The sequence below is a fragment of the Ambystoma mexicanum genome, chromosome 4q (genome assembly GCF_040938575.1).
Source record: "Ambystoma mexicanum isolate Mex_15411 chromosome 4q, UKY_AmexF1_1, whole genome shotgun sequence".
Classification (NCBI taxonomy): Eukaryota; Metazoa; Chordata; class Amphibia; order Caudata; family Ambystomatidae; genus Ambystoma; species Ambystoma mexicanum.
In genome coordinates this window covers 901,288,934-901,310,691 of record NC_090928.1, presented here as the reverse complement: position 1 = coordinate 901,310,691, position 21,758 = coordinate 901,288,934, and the positions used below count along the sequence as shown (strand labels likewise).

Sequence of the window (21,758 nt, the reverse complement as noted above, 5' to 3'; positions counted from 1 at the left end):
AGGATCAACTTTGTTAACACCAAGACTTCAATCATGAGCAAGATATGTGATTGCTGGTTGCGTGACCTGTGATAGGTGGACCGTGTGGCCTGACAACTGCGGCTATATAAGAAGCCACAAAATGGTTTGACAAGAAACTAAGAGGTGTGATCTATTGTTGAAGCTGATTAAAGGAGGAGTCAAGCTGACCCTATAATCTCATCGCGTGCAGTTATAAGCCTATGAACATTTGGTAACAAATTAACTGCTGGAAGTGACTCTTGGGGAAGGGAACCCTGAGAGCTAAAACTGGAGAACCTTTGTCTTGGGGAAGAGAGTCCAAAGACTACAGTGCTGTGTATGAAACTTTATTGCATTTCAATTTAGAAAAGAGAAACCCCTTTTATGTGAACTCTGATATTTGCATACCTACAGGAGGTAACTTCAGGGCTTGTTCAGGCCCTGCTGAAGGGAAGTTGCATTGGAATTGTGTTAAACTTGAGGAAGTTACATTGGAACTGAGTTGAACTTAACATTCGAAGAACTTACATTGCTATTATGTGAACATTTGTTTTGGAGCACTGACTTTTTGGTTGAGAACATTTTCCTCACTAGTTTTGTTGTAGTTGTGAAGACAAGCATAGGTTTTGACAACAGACAGGCTTTTTTTGTTTTTTGGACTTAATGTCATATACATATTTCAGATTTCTTTAGGCAGGGAAATCCTGCCATAGCATATGGTTAGTTAGGCGTTAGACCAACCTGATTATTAATAAAGTTGGGTTGAACAATAGTGTTGTTGTCTGTGTCATCTCTCTTGATATCATGCCTTTCTCACACTGCTTACATCAACACGTTGCCACTGGTTTAATCTGGCAGTGATGCTTAGTTGATTCCTCAGTGTCACATTCTATAGAACCTGTCCCGTGGCTGATTTAGCCACCATGCACTTTATTTATGCTTGTTTGTATTCCTCTGGCTCTTGCCAACACAAGTGTCGCTCTGCTTGCAATGCCTGGGCCTCTCTTGCCTTTGGGTCACTATTTAGTTTTTCATCTTCGTACATACTTAGTATTCTCTTGACTTTGCCTTTACTTGTTTCACAAAACTGTACTCCTTAATGTTTGTTTCATGCACTACTTTGATTGCGCTCCGTTCATGAGCATTCAACTGACATTTACTCTGTGCGGCATTCACAAGTACTTTCAATACTTTTCAGTCCATTCAATATCTTGATAATACTTGTTTTGGCATTCAACAGTACTTTAAATCACTTTGCTGTTCACTCAGCATTTGCAAAGGACTTTGTTATACCTTACTGGAGTACCCTGGTCAGAGTGTGTATTGGCTTTACACTCACCGGTCGCACACATTGGCATTCTTCCTCTTGACGTCCTTGGCGAGGGGCTTCTGCCACTTCCCGGCTTCTCCAGACTCCGCCTTCCTCTCATGGTCTACACCCCGCGCACCGCCTGCTCTCCAGGCATCCTTTGGCGACAGCGGTTACGTGGAGCTCCACAGCTTTTCCCCACCAGACCCACTTCAGCAGATAGCAGGACCTCCGGAAACTTGCACAGCCAACCACGGCTACGGCATCCCCTTCTCCTGCGCAGGACTGCTCCAGCCACCTGGGTCTCCAGCTTCCTTTCTTCCTACCCGTTGTCTCACAGAATAGCGGGCCTTTTAGTATCCATCAGGAGTGTTAAGTGACCCCAGTTGTGGGTCGCTGAGTTCTCTTGCCTGACTCTGGAGGACTCCATTAGGCAAACATGTCTTATTGTTGCTCTGGTATGCCTCCATAGCCCTTCTCCTAGTCTCAGTGGTGTTTGGAATTGTCTGATTTAATAAAAGAAGGCTTTACACCTCTGTTTGGTCTCCGATATATGCAGCGTCAGTGAAATGAGGATGTGACCGCCTAGTCGGTCTCTTCCTCATCCCAGTAGTAAGATGATGTTTCTCGGGAATAGATTGGAAGGAAAAGAACGGAAGGGGTTGGCAATATCCCACAAAGACTTTAGTGATAGAGAGATCATTATGAAAGTGAAAAAATGTCCTCTTCCCATTCCCAAAGTTCCCTCCACCCAGGTGATCCACCATCGCATATCCTCCCCAGGGTCAGGATCCTAAAGCAAGTTCCTTTCCCTGGCCACCTGAGAGGATGATTCTGGGGAAAAAGTATTGAGGACGCTCTCAGGTTACTCAAACCAGCCAAGTCCTCCAGCTTCTCGAGAAACCAACACTGTACCCTGATGACCTAAACAACTACCACCCCATTACACATCTTCCCTTCCTAGGTAAGATCCTTGAGAAAGCCACGCAACTCCTCCAACACATCGTAGCTAAAAAACTCTTACAGTCCTACCACACAAGAGGCAGCAACATAAGCAATCAAACAGTAGGCATCATTTTGCAAATGGCGCCTCTCTCGCTCTATAGAACAATTTTTCTTTTGTCAGTTTACTTTAGCAGGGTTGGAAATTGAGGGGAGCCGATTCTTTTTTAGCTCTTGCTTTTAGTGTAGCCTAGAAGAGCTAGACTAGCTTGACACCAACAGCTACCAGGAGCTACTTTTGGCTCTTCAGGCCAACCAATGCTGAACAAACCCACCTATGTGAATTTAACTCTGTGTACTTGGGATATTCTATAAATAAACATTAGGACACATGTATACAGCATTTAAATAAAGGGCCATGATCAATGAACACAATGATAAGTTTGCATCTTACATGGAAGTTAGATTTGTGGAACGCTATGTACTAGCTCCTCCTTTCCCACTGGTAGCTCCTGGTCACCGGTTAATGCTGGATACCCAGGAGCTGATTTTAGCTTCTACTTATCCAATCTTAATTTCAATCCCTGCTTTAGGAACTTATCTTTTAGGTTCAAAGTACCTTAACATGCCCATAAATCCTTGATGATGGGCACCCTTGCCTCCTGGTTCTCTTGACCTCTCATCAGCATTCAATATTCAATACAGCACAGTAGACCTTCACAGTAGACCATCAGACACTCACCGACAATCTACATCGCTGCATGGGGATCATCAAAATCATCCTTAGCTGATTCAAATCCTACCTTGCTAACCACCACCAGTTTGTCCAAATGGATTCCTCCATATCACCAACTCTAACCATCACCTGCGCAGTCTGGAAGGATCCATACTCGCCACATTATCTTCCATGGTACCCTCCTGGCTCCACACAACACCCACATCCACCAATATGCTGATGACACACAGCTCTACCTCAAGACATACTCCATCAAAGACCTTCTACTGGCTCAAGGGCTATCAGGTAATAAAGTCCCCATATATATGGACGCCATACATAATGTCGCTGTGAAAAGGTTGTGGCGACATTATATAAGGTGACCATATATAGGGGGGTAAATGGGGGCAGGTGTTGCGGGGGTGTCTCCTGCTCCCCTTGAAAAGAAAAAAGGGTTTGGGGGTTGCAGGGAGGTCCCCCGCTGGTTAAATGTAATAATGTCCCTTTTTGCCAAGCAACATTTTTGCAGGGTCATTATTACATGGAACCGCTCAAGGCCTGCCTCACATTGGTCCAATCATGGATTTCAGTGCTTACCTGAATCTCAACTCCACCAAGGCTGAATTCCTATTGCTGGCCAAAATGTCAAACACTCCGACATCAAGACGCGGAAATTACTTACTGTAATGTTCTTTCTATGGATTCTTCTCCCACAGATTCCTCATCAGATAGAAATCCATTCCAGCGTCAGCTGCTCGGAAAACCTTTCGAAAGGGGGCATAGTTCACTTCAACTCAGCCATCGATATGCCTTGACTTGATGCTCAGTCGGCGGCTCCGTATGAGACGCTGGTTGTCGTACATATACTGCGTACATATACTATGTCTCTGTACCTCAATCCCCCCACTCCCCCCACCTACCCCCGGCTCAGCCACTGCAGAGGAAAACTAGAGAGAATAATGGCAAAACAGCAGAAAGAGAATGGAAAATGCAATCCCAACTGTGATTCTTTTATTTTTCGGTGAATATAGTGACTACAGAAAGTATGCAACACTGTTATGTTAAGTGAACTTGTTGAGCGCACGTATGCCCAAAAGCATCATGGCGCTGAAGCGTGAATAGGCGATTTTAAAGGTGTATCTGACTCTAAAACAGAGTAGTTTTCAATAGCCAGCGGAAGGTGAAATGGCCCACAGTTTGTACCTACAAGGACTTCCGGAAAGCAGTCTGGGAGGACTCCCAGATGGAACAGGGTCCGGTGTGGGCGATAGTCTTTGCTGAAATTCTCATACCAGCGTGGTCAGAACGTCCAACGAAACGTCCCTGGGCTGAGCTGTAGAAGAAATCAGAGAGGGAGGCTCTGGGCTGGTATGCCTCTTCTGGAGAGTTAAGGGACAGGGTTCCCCCTGCAGTGACCCACCTCCCACAAGGGTCCCTTGCCCCCTTTGTGGTTTGAATAGTAGCCCTCTGCCAGGTCGTCACCCTCATCAGAGCTAATATAAACGTGACTTGGCCCACACTGTTCAGCTCCTTGTTCTGTACCCTTCCTAGAGGTCATCAGCGCCCTACTCCCTCCCCTTTCCTGAGGCTTTTGGGGGTAAGAGGCTACTGTCTCCGTTCCAGGGGGCTTCACCGCAACCGTGGCTCTTACCTCCCGCTGTGCTGGTATGGACAACCGCGGAGTAACCATGATAGTGACTGTGGGCACCACCTTCGTGGTCTGTCCTCCCTTCGAAGTAGTGGTCGTCGACGAGGTGTCATTTGTGGTGTTGATCCTCCACGAAAACGTTCCTTAATCCACATTTCGTGCAGAGTTTGAAGATGCATCTCTTCTCCTCGGTCATGGCGAAAAGGTACGAAGTAGGCCCAAGCCTGGTGCTTCCAACGAAAGATCCTCAGTGAAGCTTCATCTTCACCGACAGCACATACCCGCTGCCGGTAGTCGCACATTGTCGAACAAAAAATTCAAGAATTGGTCCAAAGTGTTCAAATATTACCAAAAACTCTAAATATTAGGAAAAAGCACAGAGAACACTAACAGGATTCCCAACACTCAAACGTGCAGTAAAAATCTGAAGATAGCTATCCGTGGTGGAGCTTAGGGAAATGACTGTCATTGGATGGGGCAGCATGACCCAGAGGACAGTGATTGGTTTAGAGGAGAAACACAGTTTTAAAGTGAAAGTGAAACTGTTTTTCTTTTACCGAGGATTCCCAGCCTGACGACGAGGGATATTCATGAGTATGTGAACCCATGCCGGACCCCATGCTGGAGAAGAGCGGCTTCTTGAGGGGGACCGCTTCTTCGTCTTGCGCCAATTTCTTTCTTTTTCTTTATCTTTTTGGGTTGTAGGCCCCTCCGTCTCAGCATCAAGAGGACTGAACGGTCGACCGTGCAGGTGATTTAGATGGCAGTCGGACCATCAGGAGCTTGGCTGCCTGCTCACGCATGGACTTCGGATTCATCTTACCACACGACGCACACCCTGTGGTGTCGTGACCTGTGCTGACGCACCACACACATGGTGTTGTTCAGTGACTGACATCTGAGAGTCGCAGTCGGTGCAGCGTTTAAAACCTGAAATCCGAGGCACGGACATCTCGCAGTCAAGAAAAGGTAGAAAATCTGACGAAAATGTAAAACAAAAGTTGAAGACTCAATATAACAACACTATGTTCGTTACAAGCAGCGTTTCGAGCGCACAGAAAAAAGGAACGGAGGTACAGGGCATAGTGACGTGTTATATATATACAACGGCTGACGTCACAGTCCGGAACGGACGATGGAGCACTGAGTAAGACGGATCGCTGGCCTAGACAAGGTCCACTGCGCCCCCTCTCAAAGAATTTTCCAAGCAGCAGAGATGGAAGGGGGTTTCTATTAGATGAAGAATCTGCAGGAGAAAGGCAATCCATTGAATCCCATTTTACTATTGTTATCAGTGATGAATCCGATGGACTCATCACCGATTCCCCAATGGTGACATCCTCCCATGGGACCAAGGGACGGTAGTCGCTACCTGATCCTGACCCTGGGGGTGGTTATATGAGGGAGGATCACAGGGGAGGGGACAACTATCGGGGAGTGGGATGGTTCCATTGGATGAAATGCTGTATTCGTCCCTTTTTCCTAATAAGACTAAGTTCTTGAGGACTTGTAGTCACGCCACAATTTCCCCTTATTGTGAAAATCAGAAACCCCTTCCTTTATGTCGCTCTAGACGAAACTCCATGTAAACCTCAAACATTCACAACGCACATAAAAACACCTTCTGCGTCTGACATTTCTGTATGTGAAGTTTTTGAACATCATTTTGGAAATCCAAATGCAAGTATGGACTTCAGCTCCCATAAAGCCTCAAATACTGAGACAAAGAAGAGGAGGGAAAGGTTGATGCAAACTAAGCTAAGTCCAAAGACTAACGTGGAGACTAGTTGTTTCATTCACACTACGAAGAGAGATGCCCGCCTCATGCAAGAAGCCAATCCAGAAAGGAAGCTTTACTGCAGAGGCACGCCATAAGTCGGAGACATCACAAACTACCAGTGAGTCGGCCCAGAGTCATTGGGGACCCTGCGGCATACCGACAAACAATCAAGCAAGTAAATGAAATCAAGTGAGATTGATATTTTGGACAATACTCAGGCGATTTAAACACAGGCAAAACCTAATGTTAAATCAATGTTTAAAAGGAAGAAAACTGGAATACCGACAACAATAAAATGCATCAACGAAACCTAAACAATTACATATGCATGAGATGTCAATGTGGGGAAGAGCTAAAGCAAGTGTTACCCAAAGTAAATACATTTGACAGGACAAAGTAGATGCTGAAATGATATATTGAAAGTAACAGTGAAACCAATAAAGAAGTCCTGGTAAAGAGAAGGTACCAAGCAGTTGACATTTGGGGAAAGATACCTAGCAGTGGATTATACCAGGGGATCTGTGCTGCCCTACAGAGAAGGATTCCTGGTAGTGGGGTATACCAGGCAATCCACTGAAGTTGTGAAAAAACATTTAACATTGTGGCAAGATACCTGGCTGGGTAGTAAACAAGGGGAGCTGAGAAGGCCATAAAGAGAAATCCTAGCAGTCAAATAACCAGGCCTTCGAAACCGTATAAATAACCTTAACATCCGATGAAGATACCTGGCAGGAAGTACACCAGGGAACCTGAAGAGCCTCATGAAAGGAGTCCTGGCAAGGAAGTATACCAGGTAATCCACCAAAATGGAAATGCATACAAGAAGTCTTGGCAGCCAAATCTATCAGGCATTTTGAGTACTGTGGGAAGATTCCTGGCGGGGCCAGGGGATCTGAAGAACCTCTAAGACCATTCCTGGCAGAGGGGTATACCAGGCAATCCACCTAAGTTGTCAAGATTAGCGTAACAGTGATACAAAATACCTGGCAAGAAAGTATACCAGGGAATCTGGAAAGTACACCAGCCAAACCTTTAAGTTTACAGAACAAGAACCTTGTGAGTCCAATATAAAGACATTGGGCCACATTACAATTGTGGCGGTCCTGAAACAAGTGTGCCAGTAAGGCTACAGGCACCTTTGTTTCCGGACCGCCACACTCCGAGTCTGCTTGCCGGGGCCACTGCGGTCACGGTAGGCAGACTGATCACAGAAGCACTGGCACCGTTAGCAATGGTGCCAGTGCTTCCATGAACCCATTCCCATGAAGTCCTATGGGACACCACAGGAATGGGGAACAACATTTATCGGCACATAGCTTGCCTATCCGACGGGACTTGTAATGTCCCAGTGGTACCGGCAAGCTAGGTGGCTGTAAAATGTCACGGGTCTGGCGGCAACCCGCCAGTAGCACCGGCAGGGTTTCCACCCGACTCGTAATGCGGCCCATTGTTTTTCAAGAGAAACACCTTTGCTACAAAGGCACTGTTGGATGTTGTGAAAGATATTGTGTAAACAACAACCTTCTGAATACAGTGTAAAAGCCTCAAGGAATTGTTGGACAAAGAGACACTCTATTGATACAAAGAAACTGTTTAGAAGAGACACTTTCACCATCCTACCTAGAAAATCCAGGGGAAGGGAACTATCATCTGGTTTCAAGGATGTCTCCTTGGAGAAGTACCCTTAATTCATGGTTTCTAGTGTGAGGGTCAGTTTAGAATGTTTTGGACACAAGGACAGTTGCTAAATTACTAAATTCTTGACACAGACTGATTCTTAGATTTTAAGTTACTAAAGTAGGGAACCTCCTTCCTTAGGATAGGACTAGAGACAGAGGCGTAGACAGGGTAGGGCCTGAGGGGCAAGGCCCACCCAGAATCTGTAAATGCCCACTCAGCTATGCTGAGTGGGCATTTACAGATATTTTTGTCAGTGCAGTGGGCCCAGCTACATTAGCTTCAGGACCCATTTGCTAGACAATCCCGGCTACGCCTCTGGCTAGAGAGGGGTTTTTCCAACCCATTTCTGATAAATAAAAAGTCTGACATTGAGAATATTACAACTTTGTGTCCACCTATCATTTTGGACCACTCACATATCACTGTCTCATAGTTTTTGCAACTGTAGCCCAACTTCCCAACAGCTGGAGCATTGCAGCATCCCTGTCAGTGTCTCAGCACCTTTCCATTGGCTTGCACTTTGAAGCGTCTTTTGTGGTGTCTTTTACAGCTTGTTAGCAGCTCTCCCTCGTTTTTTTTACAGCATCACTCACAGCTTCTCAACAGCAGTCCAGCGGCTAGCATGTTGGAAGAATACACTGCATAGGAAATAATACAACTCCTTCAAAGTCACAGTCGGAAAACCCAGGAAGGGGAAATCCCTTGCTCGACTCTGAAAAGTTTCCCAACCCCAAAAAGGACACAAGCAGCAAGTTCCCAATCTTTATCCTCAAGACAGGTGCAATCTCAAATGCCCCCCAAAGAAAAAGCAGCACCGCACCAACCAGGGCTTCTCAGATTATAGCAGCCAGCTTTTATCTCCACCTATTTCAGTATGTCTGCAAGACACCACCTTCCAGTTACCCACTCCAAACCCCCTGAAGACTGAACACAACTACCAGCTGCAAAGATTTTATTTCAGCAGTGTTGTTGATGCATCAATCAGGCTTTTACATCAAAGTCCTGTTGAGTTACCTCAAGGGTACTCTCACAGACATACATAGATACCTTTTCTCCATTCGCACTGCACACATCCACATGGTCAAGACCCAGAAGGACCCGACATATACTAATATTATACCCCTTGGAGTAGCAATTTAAGCCTTATGCATGCTAACCCATGGCCTTATATGACATTTATTCAACAAACCTGCAGAGGCCCCCATGTTCCAAAAGGTGATGTTGAAGCGCCTATAACCAGACAAGTGCCATTATTCCTGTAAAAGCGAACTACGCTGAAATTCTTAAATCTCTTAAATCCAAATAGAAAGCAGTGCATTCAAGAACCCCATTATTCCCAAATGTACTTGTCGTAGTCTAACACATGCTAAATTCTCAAGGTGAGCGCCCTCACCCAAAACTATAATAACAATTCATCCAAGCACAATCACGATTGATCTTCCACCATATGTTAATTAATAGTTTTTATATTGCGCCAAATCAACCTCATATACATGTTTATGTATGTACTTTCCTCACCTATCCACTGTGCTGGCTACAATTTCCAGTTGCTTCAGAAGAAACGGATACAATGATGGAAAGCGAGAAAAAAATTCTCTCCCCGTCATCCTGTGAAGACAAAACAAAAAAATAGATGGACTATCACTGCAATGCGTTTTTACAGTTACATCTTTCTTTTTGGACAGTGATAAAGAAAGGTACTTGATTTCAATATGTTAAGAATGTCTTTGCTAAACGAGACTAGCTCGTGCAACGCCTCAGGGTGGGGGCAAATAAAATACAGAACAGGTTTCTACCAAAAAACTAAGACTGCAAAAAGACAGAAAGCAATGTTTCAGTGCAAGCTCTGGCCAATAACCAATTTGCTTAATTTAGAGATACAATGAGGGATCTGCTTTGACTGGTAAATTACATACAGAGGCGGAAAGTGCCCATGTTTCAGTCCAGGGATGTCTACAGAGAACGGATTGGCTTATTTTGCCCCCTTCTGGTGTTAGCGTGCCACGTGGTGCTGTCCCCAAATGTCCATAGAGGTCCTCTTGCATCTTTGCTTCATTTACATTATTTACATTGAAGACAAACCAGAGTTTTATTTTTAATACCATGTACACATATACCTTATAATATCACATGAAATTTACAGGAACGTCTATTGGTGGTTGGTGGACAATGCATACATTCCAAACGACCTTTTCATCGCTATAGATCCATTATAGGGCAGCATTACTAATAAGTTAATTTTCCAGTTTCACTAATTACATGCCATCCATCAGATTTCTCCTACCAATCACTGTTATGGAATTATGCACTGCTTGTTGAACGTTGTACTAATCATTCTGATGGGTGGCAAGCACAGTGTTTTCCCTTCCCATAATGTCCCTGTTGTTTGCCTGTTCCAAGGCACCTGAGCTTGGGTATTGGTGCCAGTTTTGCAGGTTGTCTCTCCTCTACACTTTGCAGCATCAATACATTTTCTACATCAGGGCTCTTTAACCTTTGGCTCTCCACATATTTTAACTATCATTCCTCACCATGGACTATGCTGGCAAGGGCTATAGAAGCTGTAGTACAAAGCTTGAAGAACCCTTCTATAGATTGAAGAATACCTATAGGAAACATGTTAGATTGTCATGACTGACCATTCACCTATCATCATCAGTCTTACACAGTCACCCTTCATTCAATGCATCCTCCTCCTGCAGGAACATTTCTGTACTATCTGGTTTTAATGTACAAATGTAAATGTGTGTATTATATCAAAGTGGTTACAATGTCTGAATAGATTAAAATAACAGCCTCACGTCCACTCTTGGTGGACCATTTTTCACAGAAATGTTGTGATGGGGTTACAAAAAGGGACTCAAAATGTTAACAGATATATTATAAACATGACTAACAAAACTTCTAATAAAAAATTCACTTCTCTAATTACACAGATGTCATCCCTTCCCTGTATAAAAAAAATACTGATAGAAACAGTGTCTACCATTTTGAAAGTTTCCATCCCAAGGTCCTCAAAGAGAACCTGCCCTAAAGGACAGTTTCTACCGATTAGAAGGAACTGCTCCATGAAAACTGATTTTGTAGCAAAAGCAGCAAAGTTTGATTCTAGTCTGATCTCTAGAGGTTATCCTAAAACGGTAGTTAAACAATGTCGGAAGAGGGCCTACACTACCAACAGGGAAGAGTGTCTGGTGCAACTGCTGAGAGAGAAACAGGACAAAATAATGTGTTACCACATACATCCCACAAGTAACCTCGTAAGAAAAGAAATACAAAGAAACTGGAATGTTCTCCAAACAACAGGATTTGACCTTGGCAAAAACATCTTTGCGTTCAAAAAAAGTTCCAACATTAGATATAAATTGGTGAGAGCTGAACAAGTGAAGAAGAGACCCACCAAGGAACAGCCCCTTTGGTGCCTTCCTCCAGTGATACGTCACTTCAAATGCGGACTATGCTCTGTCTGCAGCTTAACACAAAATCTGAAAAGTGTGGACATCAATGGGATCAGTTGGCAACGTAAGACTTTTGCTAATTGTAAAAGCAAGTATGTCATCTATGGAATCAAATATCATTGTGATCTAGTTTACATAGGGAAAATGAAACGTGAAGTGTGTCAAAGAATGTGTGAACTTCGGTCATTTGTGAGGAACAAGGTGGCCGACAAACCACTTGTGGATCATTACAAAGACAAAAACCACTGTATCAATAACACTTTCTGGTTTGTCATTTGGCAAATGAAATTGAATGAAGGCAGGAATAGGGAGAGTATCCCCCAGAAAATGTAACAAAGATTCATACAAATGTTTGACATGGTACAGAAGGGCTTGAATATATGTATATAATGGGGTCAATTGATCACTTGATAATGTTCATCAACCACTGCTCCACTTGTGGATGTGTAGTCCCCAATTGAACATAGGGTGGCCATTTCAAGTAGGCAACTGTACCATCTGAGCACTGAGACACCTAGGATTTACATATCATGCCTTTGGCATAGTAATGGTGGATTGTCTGACCTTTTTCTCAACATCTAGCAGAGGGGACTATTTACTTTACAAAGTGAGGCCCAGGAGGAGCCAAATATACACACACTATATATATATATATATATATATATATATATATATATATATATATATATATATATATATATATATATATATATATATTTTGTTATACTATTTGGTCTCACTTATGTTCAAACTGCAGCACTGGTAAAGCTACATGATCCGCACTGCACGTGCTGGAATTATGTATGGTTTGCCATCAATGCACACCATCAAAGCGCTTCCTGTCCTTGTCCTGACACTTCTCTGAGTATGTTTTTGTCATGATGCCTACCCCCGGGCATCCGGACCCAGCCCAGCAGCCTCGGGAGCAGACATCCAGACATTCATTGAGACCCCAGCAGCCCCGGCTAGGGGCTAGCTGGGTTCAGTCCTGGCGCCTTAGGGACCAGGCTCATATTAGACATCAGTCTTGGCGCCATAGGCGCCAGGCTCATAGGCATTACTTACCTCCTGCAGACCATGCTGCAAATGAATCAAAGCCCACGTGAGGCCTAGATGGGACTATTTTATTACAGGGACTATTTTTTACTCGGGTGTGGTTCTGGGGAACTTCTTACCTGGGACTACTTTGCAGGCTATTTAAACCACGCCCGAACAGCAGCCCATGCTTCGCGTTATTCTGCACTTCAGTAGCGTGACGCTCACCGTGCCTGCAGCATCCAGTCCTCTGCCACGCCCGCCTCGAACCTGGACACCATCCTAGAAGAAAGAGAGATAAGAACAAGAACTTACCTTTTAATCTTCATCTGGTCCCGAATTCGCCGCACTTCAGAACGGGAAAAAACACGTTGGAAAATAAAAGCATTGCATCGCTAACAGAAGTGCCGCGCCATACTTACCAGTCAGCATCCCCACCGTTCAGCGCTGCAGCCATCATTTTCACCGCTGCATCCGTGGAACCTGGAAGGGACAGAGAGAACAAGGTGAGCCGGGGGGCTAACAAAGACAATCAAAGCAACCATATTGTACTCACCAGAGCTACCGCTCCCCTAGGCATCTTTCATCGGCGTTCCACCTCTTTAACGCTGCACCTGTGGGAGGAAAGAACACTTGTTGAAGACATTTATTTCGCTTTTACCGGACAACGCTGGGTAATACAGACTTTTACCCACGCGCAACCTGCAGCACTTCAGGTGAACTCTTCTTAGATTAAGTTGCAATACAAAAGGGAAAAAACAAGTGAATAACAGACAATTGAACTTTATACGGCTCCTTGCTATTTACCACGGAGTCCAACACGTCTGGAACTCGCCCAACATCTTCAAACCAGTGAAGCAACTAGGATTCTACGCGCCCCTGCGCTCGGTGCAGGATGGAGAGCTCATCATTACAAACAATAAGGTGAGACAACAAAAGGGGAATATCGGGGTGCTTAGAGGGAACAAGTTAAACGAGTGTTTCCTTGCATCCACTGGGTGGCTAATTCCCCTCCTCTTGCTTTTAGGAAGCTACTTTTGCGAATCAAGCAGTCAAAGCTAGGAAGGCCGGTCCAGTCAGCCGTCTCTGCACTACGAATAACGCTGGTGGAGACCTTAGCAGTCCAGTTCCGATCGAGGCCCCCGTGGGAAATAGGTGAGCGTTACAGTTTTCCCTATGTTTTCTGCCACTGAGGTCCCGCCTGGACCTCTGGCAGTGCAGCTCGTCATTCTTATCTTTTGGTGGTCATCACCCCTGGGATGCCCTTAAGGCACCCATGGGGGGGTACACCCTTTAACCTCTCATGTGTGTTTTGGGCACCTATGTGTTGCCCACAGAGCAGGTTATGGGCTGGTAACAGCTACATGATGACTTGACAGTGGCTCTAAGTATCCTCCATTTGAGCCCCTGCCATAGGAATCAGTGGATTCCTGACAGAAGACAAGATGGCCAATGTGGGCTCTTGGTTTCTATTGCCTTTACCTTGTTTCCCAAAGTCCTGGGAAGTCCTGTCTCTTCCTCCTAAATGGCTGTTGGGTGGAAACACCATATATGTCTTGGTTGTTCCCTTTCCCCCTGACTGGCTGTTGGGTGAAAATACCATATATGGCTCTGGGGCTGCCAGGTAGAGAAAGACATATATGCCATCCCTCCTAAGGCAAGCTGCAACCACTGCCAACAATTTTGTGAAGATCCCAGGTCCTGATAAAATACTAAACAGCAGGACCTTGAATTGGTAGTGGGAAGATCCATCATGAATCTCTGATACTTCCTGTATTTTAGATGGATCAGCACATGAATGTACGAATCGTGAAGATTCAGGGACACCAACCAGTCCTGCAGATCTACAACCTGAAGGATCTAGGCCAGGTTGACCATCCTCAATTTACCCGTGTACAGGTTCAAGAGTATTGGATGCAGGATAGGACCCAGACCCCAGTGCTCCTTTGGCCCAAAAAATAAAGGGAACACCAGCCCCTTCCTTGTTCTGGGCATGGTACACTTTCTATGGCACCCTTTGCCAGAAGCTGAAGAACCTCCCTTTAACAGAAGATGGTTCAAAGGAAACGTGAGACTGACAAGAAGATTGTCTGGAGGGTGTTAAGGAAAGGGGAAACAAACCCTGACGTACGATCAATATGTCCCAGGCGTCAGATGTGGTACAACACCACTCCTTGCGTTACAGGAAATACTCCCTGCCACTCAAGTGTGGTGCTAGAAATCTCCTTCAAAGGGGCTTTTTGCCTGGGGCCAAAGAAGACAGTACGGAAGCGGACATGCCTCCTATTTGAGCTCCACGGCCTCTACCTCAGGGAGATTGGCATGACTGCTACTTACCCACTACCACGGTGGTCGTAGGAGGGAAAAGTGGGAAAATGCCCCTATGCCTACCCCTTCTAGTGGAAGTCCAGGGCTGTTGGACTGATAGGCCCAAGGATTTAGCCATGGCCTTTCTGGACTTGAACCTCTGAATGGAGTCATCAGCTTAGGCTCAGAACAGGTTGTGCCCGTTGAAGGACATACCTAGAAGCTTTGCCTGAACATCTTCGGCGAATACCAAGGTTGCCATCCAGCAAAGTGTCTACATCAAAGTTCTAGTGGCCAGTGTCGCACAGTCAGCTGTGTCAAGGCCCGACTGCAACATCTGACACGCTGCTTCTTTGCCATTCTGAACCAGGGAACAGAAGCCCCCTTTGATGTCCCCTGCCATTCATCAAGGGCCAATAGAGAATTTAGCAAGCGATGGGAAGCATTTACCACCCTCAGGGAAAGATTGCCAGAGGCAAAAATCTTTCTTTCCCATGCATCCAGCCTCTTGCTCTCCCTATCAGATGTTGAAGAGGGGAAACGTGTTTGTTTTGATGTTGGAGGTGGGATAAGAAGGTGCCAGATGTCGTTTTCAAACCAAGTCTCGGTCCAATGCGGGGACAGAGGCTGATTTTTTCGCAAGCCTCCAACACTAAGACATCTATCTCCAGTTTTAACAGCAGCAAAGTCTCTTTCTTTGGACACTCATCCAGCATATCTGTTAGATCAAATTGGTCTTTCGGAACCGACAGGGTCAATGTTTCTACCACCTTCGCCATCAGCTTTTAAAGAAGCATGTGGTTTCCCCAGAGGGGGTCAGAAAGACAACCAGCTCCTGGGACGTGTCAAGGGTGCTGGTTTCTCCTAAGTTAGTGGCCGGCTCCAACAGCTCCTCCCACTCATGATACAATTCCTCTGGGCAATCCCTTAGTTCTCTAGGACCTGGGGTTTACAGCTGAAAAAGGACAGGCTCCGCCTCTGTGTCGAAGATTTCTGCCATAATTGACATAGCTATACATAGTGGGCGGAGCATATTCTTGAGGAATTTCAGTACAGAGGTGGACGGTGGCGGCAGCAGCCATTCAACACCCAAAAAAGGGGTGGTCTGCCACAGCATCAGATCAGAATCCGCAAGAGTCGGTGTTGAACGCATAGGTGAGCGGTTGCACCTGTCGACCTTGCCGAATTGGCCAAGCACTGTGGGCTGGATGGCACTGGTGGCACTGAGGCCTTGTCGAAGAGGTCTTGCATATTCAGTCTAAATGCCTCCCATTCCTCTGGAGTGGAGTATTGGGTCGGAAATGATACCTGTGGAGCTATCTCCTCCAAGGAGTCCCTGGAGTGGTGACCTTTCTTTTTTGCCAAAGACGACGAGTGCAGCCAGAACAATCGCTGGGAAAGCGGGACCTCTTACAGTGATTCTTCTTCTTACGAGTCGGGGATCAGGTCTCTTCTGTCCTCTCAGTACAAACATCTTAAATGGGTTCTGTCATCCTTTTATGCAGCCTTGTGGTAAAAGTTGAAAAGTTGTATGGCACACTCCTATGGTGCCTTTGGATGCATGGACTGACACGACCCATAATCCTGGGGTTTGTGTTCCTCCCCCAAACAGCACAAGCATATCCTTTGGGGGTCAAAGACAGACATCTGTTGTCCACAACCTGCAAAGGGCGTGAAACCTAAGGCCTTTGTGGGTTTCGACATGACACAAACTATTTGAGTATTGGCGTTCCTGAAGCGAGCAGAGTGCGCAGAAAAAAGGAACTAAGGTCAGGGGTGCGGCGCCTGAATACATACTGGACCCAAAGTTACATCTGGTGCGGAATGTGTAGATGCATCAAGCAGAGTCGTCATGTAGCTGTCTCCTGGTGGCTGTAAAGTTTGCAAAGATCAGCTGTTCTGAAGACAGAATATCATAGATTGGGAACCTGCTGGAGGAAGTAATCCATTAGATTCTTTTTTTCTTCAGAAATACAAGAGTTGTAAAGATTCACTATAAAGCACCTCCAGACAGCGGTAAATTGTGGAAATCATTTTCTGGTGATTTAGCAAATTTGTGCAAGCCTGTTGTTCGCCAAGTTTCAACTGGTGATTACTTCAATTTTATTAAATAACGATTTATATGCATGGGCGTCCCCTTTTGATGAACACTATGATTTCCAGATCTCATAAATGCAAGAAATTCCACCGTTGCATCCAGGTCTACACGCGAGACAGTAAGGGGGAGCACAAAACGTTCCAGGGTTACTCAGCGTGTCAACAGTTTAGGTCTTTCTGTTTCACAGTGAGGATGTGGGGCCAGTGGGTCGGTCATGAGTTGTGCATCTGTTAAGGTTGCTCCTCATTCCAATTTTAAGGCTGGTACTATTCACTTTTAAGGTTCAGACATGACGGTCGAGTGCTTTTGCTATCTGCAACGCTTCTGAATCTAAAATTGTACTTTAAACAACAAAGCGATTATCATGCATTTCTGAATAAATGTACTGATTTATTTAAGAGTCCCACTTCTTAAGAGCAATCCTTTGTTCATTTCCTTATTTCTCGTCGAACCAATGCAATACAGAAACCAACTTAAAACAGGTGCCAAACTTGATGTCAGCACTTGGCACATGCCAAAGGGAACCTGCAAGATTCTGTTTAAGGTTTATTAAGCGCTTTGTGAGCTGACAGTTTCATTTAATAGCTGCTGTAACTGGATCTAACTAAGGGTCCTGCTCTGTAACTGAATGGATAATCCACAACGGACTTCACAGGGAAAAGGTTACTAGAGAAAACACAATGGCACGTATCAACTAACGTTTTAACAAAAATGAATTGGCTCGTTAAACATCTTCCTGTTCTCTGCCAAAACGAAAGCCGACCTGACACCATAAAAAAGAAGTTGACCACACAAACACATTTATTACAGGAAGCAAGTTATAGAATTATCGGCCACTTGATATTGCTTAATCTTTAAATTCATTTTGCTTGCAAGACCTTTCTCATCTTCGTCGAACAATGGCGGTGTACACAGGGTTTCAGGAAATGGCCCAGGAGCAAGCGTTTATTGAAGCAATTGATGTTCTGCTCGGTGCACAATTACTGTGCACTGGGGTAGGGTTATGTCTATACTGCCCCTGGTCTACATGCCTCAGCTTTATTGGCAAAACTGCTCAGGCAAACAGAGCCTGGGGCGCGTCACACATTTTCACTGGCAGCTCCGAACACACAGCATTGAAATAATATATGTAATCAGTCCACAATGAAAGATCGGCCAAAAAAGAGCAACAAGAACTTACAATGTCTTTATAGACAAAAAAGAAACCATTCATACAGTATAATAGCACAGGCTGTCTCTTAAGATTGCACTCTAAGATTAACATGGCAGTAATGCTTAAATCGCAGTGCAAGCAGCTGGGAATTCACGTTAGAAAGCAAATAATGCACCCGCTCTAACCAAAAGAAAACCTTACGGCGGGGCAATAAATAATCAATGGTAACCAATCCCGTTGCCTTTGACTATTTATGGATGTGCGTTCCCAGTCAATACGATTACCCAACACAGAAATCTCACGAGTCGTCCCTAGAAACACTACTGAAACCGCGCTTCCCGCCTTTCCGAAACACTGGCAGCACTGACCACGGACTCTTTCACAGACAGAAAGATGTTCTAGTGTAACGTGGCGTTTCTGCTCAATCCAGGACAGGAATATCCCTTCCACGAGGTGTCCCCCACTACTAGGGTTGGTAGATAGAACACACTCCTTTAAACCAATAGCAACAGTGAGATCGTTCTGCAATGTTTAATACTTCAAGGTTGTTCAGACTTTTACATCATAGTGAGAGTAAGTAAACTAGTGCTGTCACTTCCCAAATCAGATATTTTAGCCCCCTAAGATCACCATGCATGGCAGCATCTAGTGGACGACACTGCGAACTAGAATTCACCCTGCCCCGTGTCTGCCCCCAGAGACATGTAAACTGTAGGAGAAGCATCCTTGAGCACGGACGCTTCCAAGGAGTGGAATATTCAGCACAGAGAGGGTCAAGAACTTAGTTTACAGCAAGCAACGAATTTCCCACTCTTGTCCAGCCAACTCAAAGGCCAAACTGTGGGAAGAGGAGTACACGAATATCTCTCCAAATTTCAAGTCAGCCCATATCTTGTGTCCACAGAGTAATGCTGGCAAAAAGCATGTGGAATGTCCAGGTGGCTGACTAGTGAGATCTATTTCCAAGCAAGCACATTTTTAATATTATTTATAGCATGCAAACCTTCATCACGTTTATCAACTGGGTGCTAGGGGAAAAAACGATGACAGGCAGGGCCGTAGTGTGGGTAGAAATATATATGGTCACAACCTGAATGTATTGTAATGTAATGTACTGGATTTATAAAGTGCGGACTAAGGCCCAAGGGCATCTAGGCACTAGGAGAAACGATTGTGAGCTAAAAAAAGACTGGCTTACTTAAAAAATATGTATTTTTAAAGCTTTTTGAAACTGCAGATACCCTGTACTTGCCCGTAAATAAAAAGGCAAGGCATTCCAAAGAATGGGGGCTAGGACCGAGAATGACCAGACCCCCATCCGAGCTTTCTGAAAGTGAGGGATTTTCAACAAGAGTTGGGATTCTGAACGCAAGCACCTAGTGGGCACCTATCGCTCAAGTTTGGCTTGGAGATAGGCAGCACCCATACTATGAATCGCTCAATGAGTAATACATAAAATCTTAAACTCGATATGATTTTTAACAGGAAGCCAGTGAAGCTGCTGTTACAAAGCAGCAGAAGAAGTAAGTCTTGGTGCCGCCAAGGCCAGACGCACTGCATAATTTTGTAGAACCTGCAGGAGATGGATCAGAAAGGCAGGCTGGCCTAAATAGATCCTGTTGCAGTAGTTGATTGATCCCATAATTGATACAGTGACTGTTTTAAGCTGACAATCCGCGGGAAGCAAAGGAAGTACTTTCTTGAGCACTTTGAGTTTCACAAAACCGACATTATAGACTGTGGTATGTGCTTCTCTCAACACTGATGAGAGAAGCTTCTCACACGGGACTTTAACTGATGTACCAGGGGCCGGGAAGGGGCTGAGAGAGTCTGGCAATGTTCAGCATTCCAGCTGGCCCTAAGTGTCTGAGGGCCAACTACCAAAACCTTGGTCTTCAAGCCATTCATCTTGAGCCAGTCCTGGAGCATGGCTAAGTCATCAAGGAGTGAAATCAAAACAGACTGTGCCCATCAAAGGTGGAAAACCCAATTGAAATGAATGCGGACAGTTATTTGTCTCCAGAAAACAGGAAACCGTAGGTGTTATAATAGCTTCCATAAGCTTCATAAGCAGAGGCAGCAGAGATAGAGGGCGATAGTTTATCACTGCAGTTGGAATGAGGTTTGCTTTTTTCAAAACGTGGGTTGACCGGCACATGTTTGAGCAGAGCAGGGATAACTCCTGATGAAAACGAGTGGCGTAGCGCTGCTGTAAATGCGGACATAGCACTCAAAGGGAGGGCCTGAAGAATGTGCAAGGGTACTGCAGCAATAGGAGATGCTGATCTAAGATTACTCAAAGCCTTAAATACCATATTGACAATGTGCTATATCTGATGTCATATATAGCTTTAGTTGATAACTTGCAGTCTGATAACAACATTTGCAGAACCACCAGAGTGAAATTTCAGTCCTGTTTTGTTAACCCATGAAGGTTCGTCCTGTCCAAGTTAGAATGAAGAATCTGGCTGTGACCTTTCAATAGAGAAGCCTTTTTCAGGGGGAGCCTTTACGAAGGATACACTGTCAGGTTCATGCCCAGTCTACGCTCAAAAGGATCGTGGTCATCCTGTAGTACTGAATTTGTAGTAAGGCCAGAGGAATCAGGTGTTCTGGTGGGAAGGAAAACATGAAACCACAATGTCAATTCACAATCAGTGTAACCACCAAAGCTACTTACAGAGACAACTCAGTTGATCAGAAAAAGGAAGCAACTAGATCGACCTCAGAAATACTTCAAATTAAAAAGATGCAGTCTTTCATTTCTGGGAGCAGCTCCTGCTTCTGGGAAGGAAGATACCACCAACCTACTGAGGATGTCAGCTAGGGTGTTGTATTTCCTAGCCAGCATTTCAGGATTTGGTTGTGGAGAGGGAATGAACCCATGCCACTGCACCCCCAGTACACTTGCCAGAATAGTAGTGTTGTTCAATAATCATTTATTTGACTAGAGAGGAGAAAGAGTACACGAACGAGCTTGGTAGCAAATTGACTATAATTTCGTTGCTTGGTTTGAAAATGTATATGGCAATGTAATTACCAATGCATGAAATTGGGATGCACAATATGTTTAATTTGATGATGTAATCTTTCAAAACAAGATGTCCTGATTTGAAAAAGACCAGTGGCCCAAACACATGTCATCTAAAGGGCACTATATTATGATACAAGAGTTACCCTTACTATGAAATAAATAGTAAGGTACAACATACTCAATTGGCACCGGTCTTTAATGGAGTTTCGTGATTATCTCTGTTTGTCAAAGTGAATGCTGACCAAAAGATCGGACAGGTTTTCTCCCCATCCAAACGGGGTTGGCTCCACTACCAATGTCAACAAGTCCCACATTTGATAAATGGGCTCCCCATACAGTCAATTGTACTGCAGCATACACCATTATAGGTAATGTGGAACATGTGCAGCTGCAGAGAGCGGACTAAGGTATGTCCTTAGTGACCAATGTAAGGAATGCATCCTCACCTTGATTCTCACACCAATAAGTTGGAAGTGGTCATGAGGCTAAGGAGTCAAAGAGACTTTGAGAGCTGCAGTAAATGTTCTGGATAAATTGAGGAAACTTTTTCACTTGATGGCTCTAGACGCTCTGAGGGAGGGAAAGCCTTCACTACCAAA

General features: G+C 44.8%; 1 protein-coding gene across 3 annotated transcripts in view; it reads right to left on the bottom strand.

Annotated features, from left to right (window-relative positions):
- THADA (THADA armadillo repeat containing) overlaps positions 1-21,758 on the bottom strand; it is a 2,999,906-nt gene that overhangs the window by 1,116,572 nt on the left and 1,861,576 nt on the right. For all 3 annotated transcript variants that reach the window (XM_069608464.1, XM_069608463.1, XM_069608465.1), the window contains exon 27: positions 9,593-9,682. In XM_069608464.1, coding sequence (XP_069464565.1) covers positions 9,593-9,682 — 90 coding nt within the window. The remainder of the gene's footprint in view (positions 1-9,592; positions 9,683-21,758) is intronic.